This window comes from Typopeltis vanoorti, chromosome 24 (genome assembly GCF_054136105.1).
Source record: "Typopeltis vanoorti isolate ZY-2024b chromosome 24, IOZ_Tvanoo_1.0, whole genome shotgun sequence".
Lineage (NCBI taxonomy): Eukaryota > Metazoa > Arthropoda > Arachnida > Uropygi > Thelyphonidae > Typopeltis > Typopeltis vanoorti.
The window spans coordinates 69,405,374-69,421,547 of NC_143572.1; the positions used below are offsets into that span (position 1 = coordinate 69,405,374).

The window sequence follows — 16,174 nt, forward strand, 5'->3', positions numbered from 1 at the left end:
AAAACCGCCAAAAAATTGGATTGGAAATACATCCAGACAAAACAAGATGGATGAAAAACGAATACTGTAAAGATTATACAATCGCTCTAGAATCCCACACCATCGAAAAAGTTGAAGATTACAATGAACATTAAAATGAATAACAACATATCAAATGAAATAGCAAGGAGAAAAAGAGCTGCTTGGATAGCCTTCAACAGAATAAAATCAACAATCATCAACCAAAACATAGGTATAGAAATACGAGTCCACCTTCTCAATAGCCACATCCTACCAGCATTAAACTTATGGCAGTGAAACATGGAACACAACTTTAAAAGACAAAATTTTAATAACAAATCAACATGCAATAGAAAGAAGAATGTGCAATATAAATAAAATTGACCACGTAAGACACACAGAAATCAGGACTCAAAGATGTAATAAAAGCAATTTACAACAGCAAAAGTAGATGGGCAGGACATCTCATCAGAATGAGGGACAACAGATGGAGATGGACAGTCGGAGCAACATATTGGTATCCAAGAGATACCAAAAGGAAACCTGGAAGACCAGCCTTAAGGTGGGAAGACCTAATGATTAAGAAAGTTGGAAGAAAAAAATGGAGAAGAAAGGCCCAAGACAGGAATAGCTGGACTCTTTACAACCTGCAATCATGGAGAAATCCTGACCGAAATCACAGGTCCATCAAGGTAATGTAATTGTATTTTCATCTGCATTAATCAGACATGAACTCTTTGCATATGGCCAGTATGTCGTGAGGGAAAGAATAGGCATGAATATAAATAATTTGTTACAGTCAAATAAATATTCAATAATTTACAGTTGCATTATGGGTAATGCAATAAATTACTCTGATAGAGAATGACTATCCTAAAAACTCTAGTTATGCACATGCAAATTTATGAAGGTATTTTGTAGACCTGCATAAATTTGCTCACTAAGATTTGAGCTCTTAGCAAGCAAATGTTTTAAGACTGTGTTGGAGGAAATATATAAAATGGAGGATTCATTTTTAAGTACCAAGAAGTTTTTGTTTATAATGCAATGAAACTCTATACAGTGAATAACTTTCTCTGCACACACACACAATAACACCACGCTCTACAGGTGCAAGTAAAACAAAGGAAATGTATTACTTAACAAGAAGTACAATACCATAAAAATCTATTTCAAAATAATAGTGAAGAGAAATTTTTTTTCAGAGTTTTCAATCTCACATGTATTCCTTCTATTCTTTAACTGTAAGAAAGAAAAGAGTTTAGTTTTTCAGTTTATTTCCAGAAAATCCAAATAAATTGTTTTGTACTGAAAAAAATGTTTTTTTTTTTTTTTCAATAAACCATACTAACAAGTTTTTCTACAGTCCTGAATTTTCATGTGCAGCACGTTACATTTGTGATAAAAGCATTCATTTAAATATTACTGTGCAAACTCTAATATTAATTATATAAAATTTAAACAAGTTTTTATAATTAAAATTAAAATTTAAAAAAATCAAAACAAATAATTCAGATTTTAATAATTTAAAAATTAAAATAATTTAAATATTACTGTGCAAATTCTGAAGTCCACAGCTGTTTGGGAACAAAAAAAGGAGGGGAGACATTTAAGTTGGGGAATAAAAGTATTATTTTCCTTGCCATTCTGTAACTAAGAAGGGAATGGGCCATTTTTTGTGTCTTGATAATATGACAATAACGAACTGATGGGTAAAAATACATAGCAGTATATGCAACAAAATCTGTACCATAATGGTATATATCAGGGGTGGTCAGAGTTTTGCAGCAAGAGCCATAGTTACCTACCAGAAATTGTTAAGAGCCACAAATTTACTTTTTGGAACATTTTTAAGGGCAACATCAAAAGCTTCCTTAATATCAACACCACAAGTACTATCTTTTAATACTATTAAATCTAATAATTCTTCTCGTGTCACTCCATCCTCAAGAACGAAACGAATAAAAATTGCTAATTGTGGTTGGTCTGTAATGTCAGTTGATGCTTTTGTATCTTTTAATGTATCGTTTTAAATTTTCTGACAAGGTAATATAAATATAACTACATTGCCAAACAGCAATGTAGTTAATTGAAAAATTAAATTAAAAACAATAGAAAATTAAGAAATTATAAATATTTTTTATTTGAGCTGCAATAAAACTTAAGAAGAGCCACATGCGGCTCACAAGCCGTAGTTTGGCCACCGTGGGTATATATTGCTCATATTTGTCTGTTTCATGAAATTGTTCAGCTTCTTACTCAATACTGCTTAGCCATTCCATCACACCCCAATAAGAAGGACTTGATTTTGATGGGTACCCACACAACTTTGTATAAGGAAATGCCAAATCACCTTTATATTTTCTACTTGTTGATTAGTTTATCTGAATCAAATATATTAAGAGAAAAAGAAATGAGTACATTTTATGATTAACAAAAAAAAGCAATTCTATCATTCTTTATATCATAATTTCCATAGTGACTAAGAGTAGCAAAATACTCAAATGCATTATTCTATTATATACCTTTTCTGAAAGCCAGTGATCAACACTGTTTCTTAATCCACAGCTGCTTACATCACTTCTTGATCCAGATGTGCTTGCATCACTTCTTGATCCAGAGTTGCATACATCACTTCTTGGTCCAGAGGTGCTTGCAGCACTTCTTGGTCCAGAGTCACATACCTCATTCTTTTTTGGTTCAAAGTCACACACCTCATTTATTCTTAGTTCATTATTACATGTTTCATCTGTTCTCAGTTCAGAGTAGCATACTTCATCTTTCTTTGGTTCAGTGTCATTCTCTGTTACAGGCAGAATGATATCTTTGCCAACATGTTCCTGAAAATTATCACAAGTTTTCTCTGAAATGACATTTCTTAATTTGTCAATATGGATATTCCAGATAATAACATAATTTTATTTTAATTCTAAGAATTATAATAAAATTATAATAATAAAATACTAGTCAAATTCAAGTAAATCAACAGAGGAATGTAATACAGTAATCTCAAAGTCTAGTGTAAAGTCTTCCAAATCAATAGCATATTTAGTTCTAATTTCATTAAAACAATGATCATATGCATATTCCTGAACTCCACTATAAGTTCTTTATATCACAGAGGATAAGAAACTATTATAACCAGGTTTTTTTTCCCAGTAGGATATACTTCACCACTTTTCCCCCCCTTAAGGCAAAACAAAAGTTTGTAATAATTTTTTTACAATTAAAAAAAAAAAAAAAAAAAAAATATATATATATATAAATCATCTGATGCCTTTTACTCCCCCAAAAGTAGGAAGAGCTACTTCAGCTTTAACGAGATTTTTGGGCAGCCAGACTACATCTTCACTGACAGATAATGTCAGTGAAGACTTAAATGTCAATGAATCAAGGCATTTCAGAAGAGAATATATGGCAGACAAACATAAGTACACTGCTGATTTTCTGGCACCTTTAGTTGTCTGCCATATATTCTCTTCTGCCATAAGCACAAGTGCATATCCACTCGCACTGCATTATTTATACTAATATATTTCATTTAATAACTCGATTCACATGTAATTTACATTTAATATTTAAGTTTCTTGCAGTCTGTGGTGATTTAGAGATATGCAAGAGCTTTAATTAGTGGTGAGAGGTGTACAGGTAAATTATTATTATGTGACCTCCATTGGTCAGACAAAATGACTAATTTGGCATGGAGGTAACATAATAATAATTTATCTATACACCTCTCACCACTAATTAAAGCTCTTGCATATCTCTAATTCACAACGGACTGCAAGAAACTTAAATATTAAATGTAAATTACATGTGAATCGAGTTATTAAATGAAATATATTAGTATAAATAATGCAATGCGAGTGGATATGCATTTGTGCTTATGCTTGACACTACTACCACCACTGTAAACTAACTCTTGCTTAAAAGCTGAAAATTTTTCCTTAGTTATACTATAAATTAAAGATGCCAAGAAATTATATTCTTGGGCACTTGAAGTAACTTCACAAGTGAAGCCATTAGCCTCTATATACAAGTGCCTGGTCATGAAGTTATTCAGGCACAAACTTTGTTTGCTTACACTTGGATAAACCAAGAATATAATTTCTTGGCATCTTTAATTTATAGTATAACCAAGTGGAAAAACTTTCCGCATCTTTCTCTAATCCAGAGTATTTTAGTAATAAGTTGTGACACATTTTTGCTGCTTGTATACAGAAATATGACCTGCATTACTTCAACCTTGCATTGGGCATTTCTTTACTTACAACAGAACAGGTTATTTTTTTGCAGTACCAACAATCTGCCAGCCTGGTTGGCCAAGTATTAGCATATCCGCTCTCCAGTCAAGAGGCTGTGGGTTCAAATCCTGCCTAGTCATGGATATTTGTGATTGTCTTTCACCTTGGAAGTAGTAGCACCAACTCTCCCATAATGGGAGAGGCCTTCACCCTGTAGTGGGTGGAAAATAGGCTATCATTACCCACCACCTGTCAGCAATGGGAAAAGGGTTTTGATTTTTACAATTAATGCATTAAAATATTATTTGTGGAAGGTTAGAAAGAAACATGGATTTGAAAACCAGCAATATGACATCCAAATGTTTTATAATATTGCATTATGGAGATTTTATTGTTAATTAAGACGATTTTTGTATTTAGAAAGAAGCATTCTAGGAGATAGCAAATTTTTGACTAGATTAGATGGCGTAGACCATCCACATTATGCAATATTCACCAGGGAGAGATAAATTCTGTCTACTTTTGCTATGAGAGATTTTTTAAATAATCCCATCTTCTTAATTCAATGTGGTCTTATAGTCAATTGGAGGAATGACTGGAGAGCAATCCCAGGCAGAGAAGGTGAACTCAAGGCAGTTAACTCAGATAAGGTTAACCACCCAGGTATCAGTCATCTTTGCATTTCAGTTTCAATTAGTTTTTTGGTTGTTCATCTATATGAGTTTGGTGAAAAATGAAAACTGATAGCCTTTGGCTATATGATAATATAAAAGAGCTGAGGCCTTTTCTCTATCTCTCATACTATCTATCTGTATTTTCTTTCTCCTAATACTATGAGGCTCTCTTGCACCCCTATACTAATTACTCTAGGCCTATGATGAGCACTCCTTTACTTTTCCACCTCGATAAAGGTTAAAACCAGTATAGGTAGCAACCCTTCCCATAATGTATAGCATTATACATGTCCGTAAGAATATGTGCTTTGCATTATGGGATACTAGTGATGTGAAGTCATTAGCCTCTATATACAAGTTTCCCAGTAGTGAAATTACTTCATTCACAAGCTTGGATAAAGGATTAAACCAAGAATATAATTTCTTGGCATCATTAATTTATCTTGCTTAGAAGACTTGGCTAGGGTTAAATGCAAGCAAAATAAGCTAAGAATAATTTAGAATCACCATCAAGTGCAGACATAAATAATTAAGCAAGCGTTATCTATGATCATGCAGTGAACTTTTTTTTAAATTTTTTTTTTTTGTTTTTCGATCTTAGTTTCGCTTACTGGCTGAAAAACAATAAGGGATTTTTATCCCCTTAACTTATATCAACCTCGCCAGAAACAAATAGCCGTTTGGCTTCTCATCTTAGTTATATACTATGTTATAATATAATATAGTGACACACCTTTCGGTCAATCATATAGCAAAAGTATGTAAGTTTTCTTCACTTAAACTCTGATATTCTAGGTCTAGCTACTCACTGATGAGACCTCAAAAAAGGTTGAAACCGGTCTGGGTAGTGACCTCTCCTCATAATGTAAAACAGTACTACATCTCTTTAGAGCTGTGTGTTTTACATTATGAGAAAATATCAAGAACAGTGAGGGAGCTTGCTCCACCTTTGCAACGATTTGCCGTGGTGTGGCACTACCAAGTGGTCACTTACGCTTGGATACGCTGACAGTTCGTCGGCATGAAACGTTACAGATCGTAGTTTTCGATCTTAGGTTTCGCTTACTGGCTGAAAAACAATAAGGGATTTTTATCCCCTTAACTTATATTGGTGAACATCTTTTGAAGAAAGGAAACCAGTTGATAGTTTACTGATAGGTATAAAAATAGCCACTAAATTGTATTTCTTCAGAATTCTGGAAATCAGTTCTGAAATGTATGGGACTAGAACTCGACATACTGTTTCCTTGTTGTTTAGGTTAGTCTTTTCTGAGAAGCCATATCTTTTGATATTTAAGAGTTCTTCCTGCAATTGATGAGAGTCAAAATAATAGTGTTAGCATATCAAAATAAAGATTTTATAATCCTGTCTTTTGAGAAGGATGGTGTGCAGACTGTAGAATGTAGCGTCCAGTGAAAGTGGGCTTTCACTGGACGTTACATTTTTAACACATTTAACTACAGTGATGTAGTTAAATCACCTGATGGGGAACAGATGAGAAGAATGTGTCTTTTTCAATTTCCATAGTGAATTTAATTCATGGATGTAAAGTATTTATGGTAGCTAAAAATGATAAAAATTTCGTTCTTGTGAAGCCACACAAAAAAAAAAGTCAAATATATCAAATCCAAAATGAAGATCGAGAATGTATGGATTTGCAAGACTTGCCAATATGAGATTTCCATAGATTTGCTAAAAATTTGGCTATACAATAAGTAGAAGAATATATATACAGTCTACAATTGGATTGAGTGGAGTGTCTTTTTTATGGATCTTTGGTAAACCATAGAACATAAGTGTTCTTACAAAATAAGTTTTTAGCTTTTCTATGGTGTCTGCATCTAGACTTATAACTTTGTCAAGAAAGGAGTTTAATTTCTTAAGTTTTCTGTTGGTGGAGTTATGATCGAGTTCCTGGTATATCAAACTATCTCATAGTAAAAGAGAAATTTTCCTTTTGTAATTTGCTGAATCCATGACCACTGTAGCTTTTCCCTTCTTTGCTTTGGTGATAATAAGGTGAATGTTACGTCTTAGGAAATGTAAAGCTTTTATTTCAGTCAACGAAATGTTTGATGGCAGAAGCTTGGATTAAGTATAATGGTTTCCAAGCGGAGATTATTCACATATTCACTGGAAAGACTAAATAAGTTTTGTTTGATGCTAAAAAGGAAACCTAAGTAGGGTATCTTTTTAGGCACTATGGCAAAATCCTTTTGAAAGAATAAGTGTTTCATTTTCAGTTAATGGGTGTCAAAAGATGTTAACTACCCATTTATCTGGTAACAAGTGAGAAGCAATTTGCTTAGCAACAAGGCCATTGAATTTATGATTTAGATGTCAGTTATATTTATTAAATGAACGTTGTAGAGAGCATTTAGCCACATTAAGAACTATGTTGTGGGTCTACAAGTTCAGGAGACAAGACATATATTAATTGATAGTTCAAGTTTAACTGCTCGGAGTTGATTGCAGACGAGAGATAAGCTTATGTTCAGGTAGATGTTATGAGTACTCAGAGATTTTATAAGATTCCTTCAGTTTTGCAAAGTTTGGAACAATTTTCAAGTCACAGCATTTTTTTAAAAAAGGTAATCCTAGCTCACTGTAGTTTTCTATAAAATACAGATAGTTTTCTATAGAATGAGTGGATAAGAATATACTCTATGAAGGGCAACATGGCTTTATAAACATGAAGTCATAATAAATATGAGAAAGTTGGATTAGAATAAAATATTATTATTATTTTTAACAGTTATGATAAACCTTTTCTTCAGTCATAGCATTACCAGTTGTCAGGATAACATCGTGTGCCATTGATGCCATGTCTTCACTCTCGTAATTTTTTTAAGAACTCTCGTATCTGCAGCTTCCAGCCTTTGATCAACTGCTTTATTTCTAACCCAGCTCTCAGATCAATAAGCAAAAATTGATTTGAACATTAACTTGTATATAGCTACTTGGGTATTTTGATTAAACGATATGAACTTTGCTTATTCTGTTGTCCATTACATTTAATTTGCCATCTTCACTAAAAATTGTGCTAAATAGCTGAAATGTTTTAATTGCTCTATAGGTTTCCCATTCAGGACACAGCTGATGTTTTCAATACTCCTGCCTATTTTCATAATTTGTCTTTTTATTGATTTTCATTTCAAATTTGTTACATCAGTTATCTATTTAGCTAAGGAATCCTATAGACTTGTACCAGATTTACTTAAAAAGTATAACATCATCTCCATAAAGTAGAAAGCTGAAATTAACATCTCCAATTTTGATATCAGGACTGATTCCACTTTCCCTCATGATAACAGTGCAGATAGTGTGCACCTTTGTCTCACAGACCAGAGCAATCAAGTCTCACTATGGAAAATATTATTTTCAGAGAACTCTCCCACTCACTATAACAATTCCTTTGCTCTTTTCATGAAAGGGCAAAGGAATAGTGTGTTGTAGTTAATTTTCACTAGAGTCATGTTCAATCTAGTGAAAATCACTGGAATATCACAAAAAAGTCTTTGATTAAAACCAATTATATAAAACAGAGGATTATATGAGTTATGCTTTGAAAGCAACCAATTCCAGCATATATAAAAATGTTTGTTAGGTTAACTAACATTTGTCTTATTACATACATAGATTACCCATACATAGTAGGTCATATATAATAACTGGTTATATTGTATATAACATGTATTATACCTTTTTAGACAGAGAAGATGACAGTAATATCTCTGGAGTAGGTTCACATCCTGTAACAGATGTACTGTGAACATCTGTAGGAGATATGCTGCAGAAAATAAATACAAAAATCACAATAATAATTAATTTTTTTTTAAAAAAGACACTCTTTTAATTAAAAGTTTTAATTTCTGAAAACCAAAAATTTTTTTTTTTTCATTTTTCATGTTTTTGTAGTGCAAGCTTATTATATATATATAATTCAATCTATCTAATTTATGTATGTTTCATACTTTAAAAATGCATTCTCTGCCTTGACATTTAGCCTTTTGGGATGAAGAAACAGTAAAATAGGCTAAAAATTCATGCTTTTGCTCCTAGACTATATGGCCTTCCTAAATTGCATAAAGAAGATGTGCCGTTAAGACCTAATGTGAACTGCATAGGATATCCTACATATAAAGTCTTAAATTAATTATCTAATCTTCTTTCTACACTTACTGGAAATTCTGCTTCCTTCATAAAAAATTCAATAGATTTTAAAAATTTCAGGATTATCCTTACAACCCACAGATCTTCTAGTAAGTTTTGATGTAATCTCTCTTTACAAATACCCTTCGGACAGATATGATTGAAATGATTTACAAAAACTTTCTTCCTGATATCGTAAAATGCAACTTTGTTATTAATGCAGGATACTTCACATGTCAGAACAAACTGTATAAACAGATAGAGGGAACAGCTATGGGATCTCCTCTTTCCACATCCCTAGCCAATTATTTTATGGAACATTTCAAACAACAACATCTTCTGGACATTTTTTCACCCAAACCATCAATTTGGAACAGATACATTGATGATGTGTTTGGAAGTCTGTATGGAACTCCTCTTTGTCTGATCTTCATGAATTACTTGAAAATATTAATTCAATAAATCCAAGAATCAAATTTACCCTGGAAGTAGAAACCAACAATTGTCTTGCTTTACTGGATGTTCTCATTCTACATCAACCAAATGGTAGTTTACAGTTATCAGTATATAGAAAACCAACTCATACTGGTAAATACATTGATTGGTGATGATGTCAGAAATCATCACCATATTTCTGACATCATCACTCTTGTCAGAAATATAGTGTAATCAAATCCTTAGTTAACAGAGCGCATAAAATTTGCTCTACAGATTCTCTTCTAAACAAAGAACTGTTTATTATCAGAACTATCTTTATTGCTAACAGTTATAAATGAAAAAACAATCAAAAAAATGATAATTATGACTGTCATTCTAACCCTCATCAAGAAGAAATCACCAGAATTTGTATTCCATATGTTAAGGGACTTTCAGAAAAAATAGCAAGATTACTTCGACATATTAACATACAAGTCACATTCCCTCCAGTTTGCAACCTTAATACATTCCTTATCTCACCAAAAGATATATCTTCCTCTATCTTATCCTGGAGTTTACAGCATCCCCTGCTCTTTGGGTATGTTATTGTGGGCAAACTGGCTAATCTGCACAAATTCGTCTTGAAGAACATCAAGAATACATTTCTCTTAAACAACCCAACGAATCCAGTTTAGCAAGACATGCTTTTTCTACAAAACACACGATTCAGTGGAACAAAACCAAAATGTTACACAAAATTACTTTCTTCCGGAAAAACTCTAAGAAGAAAGCTGTGAAGCACACATTCACAACACGAATCTGAACAAAAGCGACTGCCTAAAACTTTCTCAATTTTGGGAAGTTATATTAACTAATACTCACTATTCATGTGTTTCTTAATTGTAATTAAATTTTGCTTACATTTAAAAAGAATTAACTAAATTAATTTATTTTGAATATCTATCAATGCAGAACTATTATATATATATATATATATATATTATAGGCTACAGGAGAATAGCTCCTGCAGCCTATAGAACACATAATATCAAGTGCTTTCAATTAAATTGTTCTTTTTAGAGTTTTCCTATAAATGCAAATGACAATGGCTATGAAATTTAGCCGAAAAATTTTACGAATAGAAATATTAAACGTAATTCTGGTATTAATATTAATCTTTTCCCATACTGCCAGCTTATTTAAAATCATCCTGCAAGCTCTCTACATCAGCTTGATTAATTATTGCACTACCCAACTTTGCATCATCAGCAAACAACTGAATATCTCTCTTCAAGCTATTGCCTATATCATTTATGTACAAATTAAACAATAATAGTCAAAGCACAGAGCCTTGTAGCACACCACTGGTTACCTGCTTCATCCTGGACTCTGCTTCTCCATACACTGCATTTTTGGTGTCTGTCCATAAGCCATTCTCTAATCCACATCACCAGTTTAATATCTCCCCATTTTGTCTAATTTGTGTAATATTCCATTGGGTATCTTGTCCAAAGCCTTAGCAAAACCCAGCAGTATCACTGTGTAGCAATTCCCCCTTGTACAACTCAGTTGTCACTATTATAAAAAGTTAATAATTAACTAAGACAAGACCAATCTTTAACAAAACCATGTTGGTCCCCCCTATAGTGTTTCATATTCTTATCCACCCATTCCTGAATTCTATCTTTAAATAACTTTTCCAATACTTTTACCACCACTCCTGAAGTGGCGATTGGTCTGTAATTTGCTTCTGCAGTTTTAGAGCCTCCTTTATGCAAAGGAACTATTTTACCTTCCTTCCATAGGGACCTTACCAAAGTTCAAACTTAAGTTAAATTTAAATCATCCTGGCTGGCCAAGTGGTGGATTGTGAGTGGCAGAGACAGAGTTGTAGAGTGGATGCCCTCCCTCGATGAGTCTTTGGACTCCGTCGAGGTGACAAATAATAATAATAAATAGTCAAGTAAGAAGCGTTGACAATTCTTTTGCACATTCACATAACATCTGAGCTGATATCCCATTGAAACCCATAGCAATATTTGCATTTAAATTCTGTAATATGTCAAGTACCTCTAATTCATTAACATCAATTCGCATATCAGTTACTGCTACAGAAGACACAGAAATATCCTCACTCAGGTGATAGACTTTTGAAAAGTGGTCACTCATTAATTCTACTATTACATCTGACTCAGTCATCTCAATACCATCAGCAGCCACTAATGTTATCCTTCTAATGTCACTCTTCATTATCAAAAATTATGGAGACAACTAACTACCATGTAGTTGTTGACCGTGTGTCCAGATAACGAAAACATTGTCAACATATCTAAGCCACACTGTAGGTTTTAGAGTAAAGGAATCAAGAGCACTTCGCTCAAAAGCTTCCATATAAAAGTTAGCAATTTGGGGGGGGGGAGTGGTGAGCCCATGGCCGTACCTTCTTTTTGCAAGTAAAATTTATTTTGCCACACAAAGTAACCGGAACGTAGTACGTGGACAAAGAGGGCCGAAATTTGTTCTGCAGGAGAGGCCACACAGTTGACAAACTTTAAGCACATTCCTTAGCCACCTGAACAAGCAACATGAACACGTACAATTTACTATTGAAATTGAAAATCAGAACTCGCTCCTGTTCCTGAGGGAAGACGTGTGACCAGTGTATCCAGGAACAGGACCGAGTTCTGATTTTCAATTTCAATAGTAAATTGTATGTGTTCATGTTGCTTGTTCAGGTGGCTAAGGAATGTGTTTAAAGTTTGTCAACCGTGTGGCCTCTCCTGCAGAACAAATTTCTGCCTAACATTTCGGCTCTTCTATCCTTCATGGTTTACTGCAAACCAACACATACTGGCTAATATATACATGCTAACTCATATCACCATCCATCTCAAAAATCTGGAGTCATTAACACCCTTAAAAACAGAGCTACAACAATTTGCTCTAATCAACAAGTTCTTAAACAAGAATTAAAGATCATTACCAACACATTTATAAATAATGGCTATAACAAAAATACTACTAATAAAGTTCTTCATAAAACTTAATTAAAAAAGAATATAGATTACAGTAAAATCATAGCCATCCAATACATTAAAGGGTTATCATAAAAAAATCAATAGAATCCTGCACTATTATAATCTTAATGCCACTTTTAAACCACCTATAAAAAAACATATTCAACTCCTCTAAGGATCCTCTCCTCCCATTCGCACATCCTGGAGTTTATTCCAGGATGTGCGAATGGGAGGATCTACTGCACCTGTAAATTACCTTATATTGGTGAAACTAGACATACAATCCCTATACATAAAAAAGAACACAAAAGACACATTAAATATAACAATTTTGGGGAACAGGCCTCTCAGATCATGCTCTCAACACCCTACACCAAATTGATTGGAAAAGTACCTGCTCTTTATCATAAAAACCTGGTATGAAAGAAAATTGAAAGAAGCCTGTGAAATTCTGATTAACCACCCTAATCTCAACAATAATGGTGGCATAAAATTTCCAAGAATTTGGATGGCATATTCAGCCTACTTACTTTCCAGCATACTTTAGGACTTGAAGCAATTTTCAGCTTTTATTGGAAACTATTCCATACCAATTGGTTGAAATTTATATGTATAATCACATAGTTTTTTATATAAATATATATATAAACATGTTGCCCTCCAGCCCAATTTAATTTTGTAACCTAATAGATAATAATAATAGGATTCTAGGGTTTATAAAGGTTTTTTTTTCCCCTTACCAAAGGTCAGGCCAATAATTGTTGTAACGGTTGGTCAGTAACTTTAGCAAACCATGTAGATTGTAGTGCAGCTTGTTTCTTTGTATATATGTGTATGCTCCAGATGATGACCTTCATATGAAGGTCGAAAAGTCGAGTGTTCAGTTTGGTTTATATTAAATTGAAGTTTTGCTCTAACACGGTACTTGACTCCATAATTTTTGATAATGTATTCTGATCACTGTGTAAGCACGAAAGAAAGGAATGTCACTCTTCCTTTTACTTGCCACGTAGTGAAAGAATTCTTTGGAATTACTTTTGACCTGCTTGGCTAAAGTCTCATCATAATTTGATTTAGCTTTCCTTACTATGCTGGAAGCATTCTAGCCTGAGTTTAGCCTCATGCAGTACATATAATACAGCTGACTCTCAATATAGCAAACTCATAAGGGTAGTTTGCTAATAGTTTGTAATTGCATTTCTTTTGACATGCTTGGCTAAGGTCTTCTCATAATCTGATTTAGCCATCCATACTTACTATGCTGGTAACCTTTCTAGCCTGAGCTTTGTACCGCTCGTGCAGTACATACAATACAGTCGACCTCTCAATATAGCAAACTCATAAGGGCAACAAGAATAATTTGCTATAGTGAACTTCTTTTAACACAGCACTATGTACCTATGAGTCTGTTCAGGACATTTTAGTAGTTAGTTACAGTGAGTGTGTTATAGTGGCGTTTGCTATATAGTGAGAGTTGACTGTAATTAGATATTACATTGTATATAGTGAGAGTTGATTGTAAATAACTAAATAATCCAGCATCACGAGAACATTTATCAAGACAAACTTCTCTTTCAGGATGTGCAAGGATATGTTTGGTCTTTAATCTCTATAAAAAAAATTTTTATCCAGTCAAATTCTAATTAATGTAATGTACTCATCTTTATTATTTGTGGATGCTAGGAGGGAGGATTTACTTCTCTATAATACTATTAATTCTTATTTATTTATGGAGCTATAAGACATTACTAACCGTTCTTCAGCTACTTCTTTTCCCGACTCAACACCACTGTCATTTTGTTCGCCTATAAACAAACAACACTATATTTAGAGATAAGGTGATCTAGAAATAATTTAGTGATAGTATTCATAGCTCTATGATTGCATAAATTAGTTTTATAAAAAACTAAGTTACTTGTTCATGAGAGGTCAGCGGACTTAACACGAAAAATTAGAAATAGCGTAATAACAAAATTAAACGTATGCTTCCTGGAGCCATCACAAAAGTTAAGATAGCACCATATATGGGGGAGAGGCACACAAGCCATATAAGACAACCCTCAAAATATCTTTTCAAAATGTTTATTTTGTGCTATACTTGCCATATAAGATGATCACAAATAATGTAGGCATAACAATAACCTCATGTATTCTTTATTGTAATTTAGGAAAGATGATTTGTAAAATTGTCTTAGTTACATTCACACCAACAATTGGTTTCCCATATTTTAATTCATGTGATCACTGGCAAGGTTTAATTAGGGTTTAAATGAAAAAAGTACATGTTAAATACCAATAGTTCATCATCGAATTCCTGATATGTACCCTCAAGGGGTGCACAGGATATGATAGTACTACATGAAAAATTTAAATCACAATTAACTTCCTTTCTACAATTTCCTTTTCCTCCAAATCAATCTGTTACCTGTAATGACTCCAACAGTATCAGATCTTATATTTCTGTCTTCTAAGGCACTTTTTACTGTGTCAATCCCCCCTATATCTTGGTCTTCCTCTGGGTCTTTTTCTTGCCAACCTGGCAGAGAATTTGTTTTGCTAACCTTTCCTCTCCCATTCTGTCTAAGTGTCCATACCACGTAAGATAAGTTCTGCTAATACATTCCTGGATGCTAACAATCTCAAGTTCTTTCCTAATATCCTAATTTTTAATATGATATTGCCATTGATACTATCTGTTCATGCCCCTAACATCTCTCTCAGGACTCTCATATCTGCAGTCTCTAGTCTTTGGTCAAGTGTTTCATTTCTAACCCAGTTCTCAGATCCACAAGTTAAAATTGGCTTAAACGCTGCCTTGTATATAGCTAATTTTGTGTTTTCACTAATTTCTCTCTTATTCTGTATAAATTCATTCAGTTGACTTCCTACCATAACAGCTCTGTTGATTCTGTTGTATTTCCATATTCAATTTACCATCTTCACTAAAAATCGTGCCTAAGTAGCTGAAATATTTTACTTGTTCTATAGATTCTCCATTCACAATGCAGTTGATATTTTCGATGCTTATGCCTATTTTCATTGTCTTTGTCTTTTTATTGCTGACCTTCATACCATATCTATTACAACAGCTATTCAATTTAGTCAGAGAATCTTGTAGACTTGTAGCGGATTTATTCAGAAGTATAACATCATCCGCATAAAGCAAAGAGCTGACGTTAACATCTCCAATTTTGATATCATGTTTAATACCACTTTCCTTCTTAATGTGATCCATATAGATAATGAATAACAGAGGGGATAATGTACATCCTTGTCTCACACCAGATTTAACATTAAACCATCTTCCTGTACTCCTTCAATTCTACCTGATGACTTACAACTCAAATAAAGACTAAGTATTGCTTGATATAATACCCCATTGACACCATACAACTGTAGCATTTTGAATAGTTTTTGTCTTGACACCTTGTCATATGTCTTTCCCAGATCTACAAAACTTATATATATATCTTTGTTATATTCCCATGATTTCTCAACTATTTGTCTTAAAGTGAAAATCTGATCCTGACAGCCTCCATTTGGCATGAATTCAGCTTGTTCTTTGCCAAGCTTTTCTTCCACAATCCTTCTCAACTGTTTCTCAAGTATACTTCCATATATCTTATCAGGAACACTCAATAGAGAAATACCTGTGTAATTCTCACATTC

General features: G+C 33.2%; 1 protein-coding gene across 2 annotated transcripts in view; it reads right to left on the bottom strand.

Moving 5' to 3' along the window:
- The window catches only part of LOC150093389 (uncharacterized), a 176,315-nt gene that overhangs the window by 93,507 nt on the left and 66,634 nt on the right, over positions 1–16,174 (bottom strand). For both annotated transcript variants that reach the window (XM_090413565.1, XM_090413566.1), the window contains exons 7-9: positions 14,259–14,310; positions 8,622–8,709; positions 2,526–2,840 (exon numbers count right to left, since the gene is read on the bottom strand). In XM_090413565.1, coding sequence (XP_090269691.1) covers positions 2,526–2,840; positions 8,622–8,709; positions 14,259–14,310 — 455 coding nt within the window. The remainder of the gene's footprint in view (positions 1–2,525; positions 2,841–8,621; positions 8,710–14,258; positions 14,311–16,174) is intronic.